Source organism: Dipteris shenzhenensis, chromosome 11, assembly GCF_047967505.1.
Source record: "Dipteris shenzhenensis isolate YYH24624 ecotype China chromosome 11, Dip_SZ_1.0, whole genome shotgun sequence".
In the NCBI taxonomy this organism is placed as follows: Eukaryota; Viridiplantae; Streptophyta; class Polypodiopsida; order Gleicheniales; family Dipteridaceae; genus Dipteris; species Dipteris shenzhenensis.
The window spans coordinates 20,101,988-20,105,537 of record NC_141606.1 but is presented as its reverse complement, the minus strand read 5'-3'; the positions used below and the strand labels follow the sequence as shown (position 1 = coordinate 20,105,537).

At 44.0% G+C, this 3,550-nt stretch overlaps 1 protein-coding gene across 1 annotated transcript; it reads right to left on the bottom strand.

Annotated features, from left to right (window-relative positions):
* Window positions 1-893: 893 nt before the first annotated feature.
* On the bottom strand, window positions 894-2,105 carry LOC147896742 (RING-box protein 1a). Its single transcript, XM_087381395.1, has 5 exons — window positions 1,888-2,105; window positions 1,644-1,694; window positions 1,405-1,464; window positions 1,227-1,298; window positions 894-1,071 (listed from the first exon to the last, which is right to left on the bottom strand). The coding sequence occupies exons 1-5, from the start codon at window positions 2,012-2,014 to the stop codon at window positions 1,034-1,036; spliced, it is 348 nt and encodes a 115-aa protein (XP_087237521.1). The 5' UTR covers window positions 2,015-2,105; the 3' UTR covers window positions 894-1,033.
* Window positions 2,106-3,550: the final 1,445 nt, after the last annotated feature.

The window sequence follows — 3,550 nt, the reverse complement described above, 5'->3', positions numbered from 1 at the left end:
AAATTGCATGTGGATCAAAGTTATGGATGATCCTCTATATCAGGATCAGGTCCTTCAGACCAAAATCCGCATATGCATAACAAGTGGTGAGCAGCCATGCGAGTGGAATTTGAAGCCATACAAGCTACTAACATGTGGACTCTAATCCCAGCTTCCCCCAGTTATCCTGCCTTCAGCACTGGATAAGTGTACAAAATCATCCTCACTACAGTATAACATCTACCAGATGATGACATTGTGCATGAACACCCCCACCCTAGGGTAGCATTCGTGACTCCAGAACTCTCCTGTGGAACAGCTGTCCTAATTTTGAAACCAAACATCTTTGGGGAAGGCTGTAATGAAGGAGAGAAGTTAAGCCAAGCTAATGTAGTTGGTATCTTCGTAAGAGGGCCAAAATGATGACTATATAAGACTCACTGTATGCTATAATTTGAATACTCTGAGCTTTGTTATAACAGAGAGAGAGGCGGAGGGGTGCATCCTTACACAAGACCAACAAATTAAGCAAAGCCATGCTTAAATATAGGCAGCCCTTTGGGTTTCAAATAATTCGAGAATCCATCAGAATCTGCAATACTGTATTAATTTAGATCCATACACCATATCATTAAGTCACCACTCCATAACCAATCTAAAAACTACTAGAAGAAGATTTTGTGATCTGTAAGCTTTTAGTTCAATCACTGCAATACAAAGTCTGTTACTTCTGATCGCACCATGAGACTTGCTAAGCTGCTCAGAAATAGTCTGATACAATGACTCAATATCAGAGATTCATTCAGCTTCACTATTAACATCCAGCTTCGTCCACAAATGAATCACCATTATCAATATACACGGCAATTTAATTTCGAGAACGAAACACATGCACCACATCAAGTGCAACAGTATTGCCAGAAACGTTTCATATAACTGCAAAAACTGTATCAAAGCTGGTACAACTGGAAAAGCTTATCGTGTGACAAAAGAACGTAAGGCAAACTATATCTTATAGCTTCCCTCGTGTATGTCCAGTACATTTCATACGGGATCACCGTCCATACTTCTGGAACTCCCATTCGCTATTATCTGGGGAATTAAAAAATCAAAGTAGGGTTTCTCAGCAATTCTTCTTCGAGATTGCATAAAATTTCCTCTCACAAAAGTTGGAACATGATCATAGAGACGAAGATGACGCAAAATACGTAATCCTAAATTGTTTGAAAATTGGAGGAAAACCCTACCCAGCGGACAAACTTGTCTCGTCTTCAGCCACCTGCTGATACAGTGAAAATGGAATGCGTGGTTGCAGACGCCTGCCAAAAATACCAGAGAAGCCACAAACAAAGAAGCTTCAAGCTATGTCAAACCTGAGGCCATCAGATACGGAACCAAATCGCTAAATTAAGGAGTGATCCGTACCCCAAGCAACCGTGCACTCTTCACTCGTAGCACTGGCTTGATTGGCTTGACATTCAATGCCTACACCAAGTTAAAAGGAGTGAAATAAAGATGTGATTAATACGTTCTTGCAAAAGTGGCAAGACTTCCATCGACTTAGGAATACCCCTCCTGAAGATTCAAGATACGTAGGGTGTCCACACAACTTTACAGATAGAAAACGAGGTATGCGATGGAAAGATCATTGTTGGAGCACTCACATAGATCCATAATGTGGTTCCTACAGATAGCGCAATTATCCACGACTATGTCTGCAGTAGCAAGAGCCAAAAGAGCAGATTCAATTCTTGTGTGCAATCCTTAAAGGCCAAAAGGCTAGGGTAGCCAGAGCCAGATCGTGCAGGCGACGGTGAAGCGAGGGCAAACTCCTCAGGGAAGACGATCAAAAGGTCCAATCAGAGGAAAAAATCGAAAACCCTAAAGGAGGAGGAGAGGGGGAAGTACCCCAAGCCCAGAGGGCAACGGCGTTCCACTTCTTGATTTCGAAGCGCTTGGGGCGTTTACTAGGGCCAGAACTGCTGGAGCCTTCACCGAGGGGGGTCATGGGGACATCGGTATCTGCAGAAGCCATGGCTATGTCGGAAGGAAGCAAGCCAAGAGCTGTGGCTATGGCGGAAAAACACAGAGCTCTTCACAGACACGGTCGGCAACAAAGATGACCTTATGACACTCTGTCGACATCACTTAACCTAACCTTGCTCCCCTCTAGTTCGAACTTGGCCTCTTGCCTGCCTATCAACTTTGTCATCAACCCTCGTTTGCGCTTTGGGGCTTCCAATCCTCCCTTCACACGTTCAAGCCTTGGAGGCCGTGCCTCATGCCCTAGCTCGTGGCCACCATGGCTCTCGACCCTCTCCCCACCATCTACGGTCTAGGCCTGGCTGCCCCCACGGGTGCATTGAGTGTTGGATGGGTGCGTTCATTAAAGGTCGCCGGGTCTCGGAGATTCAATGTAGATTGTTGGATCAAGTGCCTCTAATATCCGAAAAAGGGTGGGCAATTCAACCGCACTCACGTGTCAAGAACTTCGCCAAGCGTCCATCACATCATAGTAAATAACTTTCGTAAATATTTGCATGTCCAAAACTTCCAACCAGCCCATCACATCAAGGTAAAATATATAAATTTTTACTATCATAACTTTGACGGACATTAGAGGCTAGGATTCGGCCTTTACCTCATGTAAAAGTGAGGCGCGGATTCATTGCTCACACCAGTTTTACATAAGGTAAAGGCCTCCCCATGGCCTCTACCTCCTCCATTTAGTTCATATCAATACAGGGGCAAGCAACTAGCAACTGGCAATTGGCAAGGAGGTAACATGGCTAGATATAAGATGAGTTTTGGCTATGGGCTCACAATACCCTTACGACATCACTTCACCTAACCTCGGTCCTCTTGCCCTACCTACAATTGGGCTTGCCTTGCAAGCGGCATGTTTGGCAATCTACAAGTCCATTGGCTCACATGGATACTAGGGCAAGTGGCAATTGGCAATTGGCAAGAAGTTAACATAAATGAACTCCACTACTTTGGTATGATGTTAAGCATGATGGTCCCATTACCACATCTCAATTGTGTTTGCATAACACGACCCTAAGAAATGGGGTGAGTACATCATCACCCTCGAGCCTTCATCAAATTGATCAATCATATTAGTTGAACCATGGGTGACAGCTTGCGTTAGGTTGTTAAAAATGCAATGGTTAATAGTCTGTACCCTTTCAAAATGGGTATTACTTAATCACACTTCAACGTGACAAGCTTTTTGTAAGGCAAGCACCTTCATCCGAAGCATGATGGGGTCACCTATCCTAGCACATTCATTTAAGCAAAGGACAACAATCCAATCCCATTACATTAGATTGGGCTTCTATTCACGGTCCATCAAGGATTTTGCTTGAGTTGCTACTCCTTTGTACAAGCTAACTAGAAGGAATCTAGTTTCATATGGACTTAGGAGCAAAAGCCCAAGACTTTCAAGGAACTAGCAATGCCATCCCCCCATTCTTTGAGGGTTGAGATGGGATCTGATTTTTCATGTTCTGCCATTGGTGTGATCTTTTGGCACACACAATAATAGGGTAGGATAGGAAGATATGTAAGC

What these genes read in the sequence shown, in the direction of transcription:
- LOC147896742 (XM_087381395.1), bottom strand. Translation starts at nt 2,014, where the DNA reads ATGGCTTCTGCAGATACCGATGTCCCCATGACCCCCCTCGGTGAAGGC. An exon ending in CGTTGCCCTCTGGGCTTGGG is followed by an intron (nt 1,695 to 1,887) that starts GTACTTCCCCCT and finishes TTGCTACTGCAG; the next exon opens with ACATAGTCGTGGATAATTGC. An exon ending in AGAGTGCACGGTTGCTTGGG is followed by an intron (nt 1,299 to 1,404) that starts GTACGGATCACT and finishes TATTTTTGGCAG; the next exon opens with GCGTCTGCAACCACGCATTC.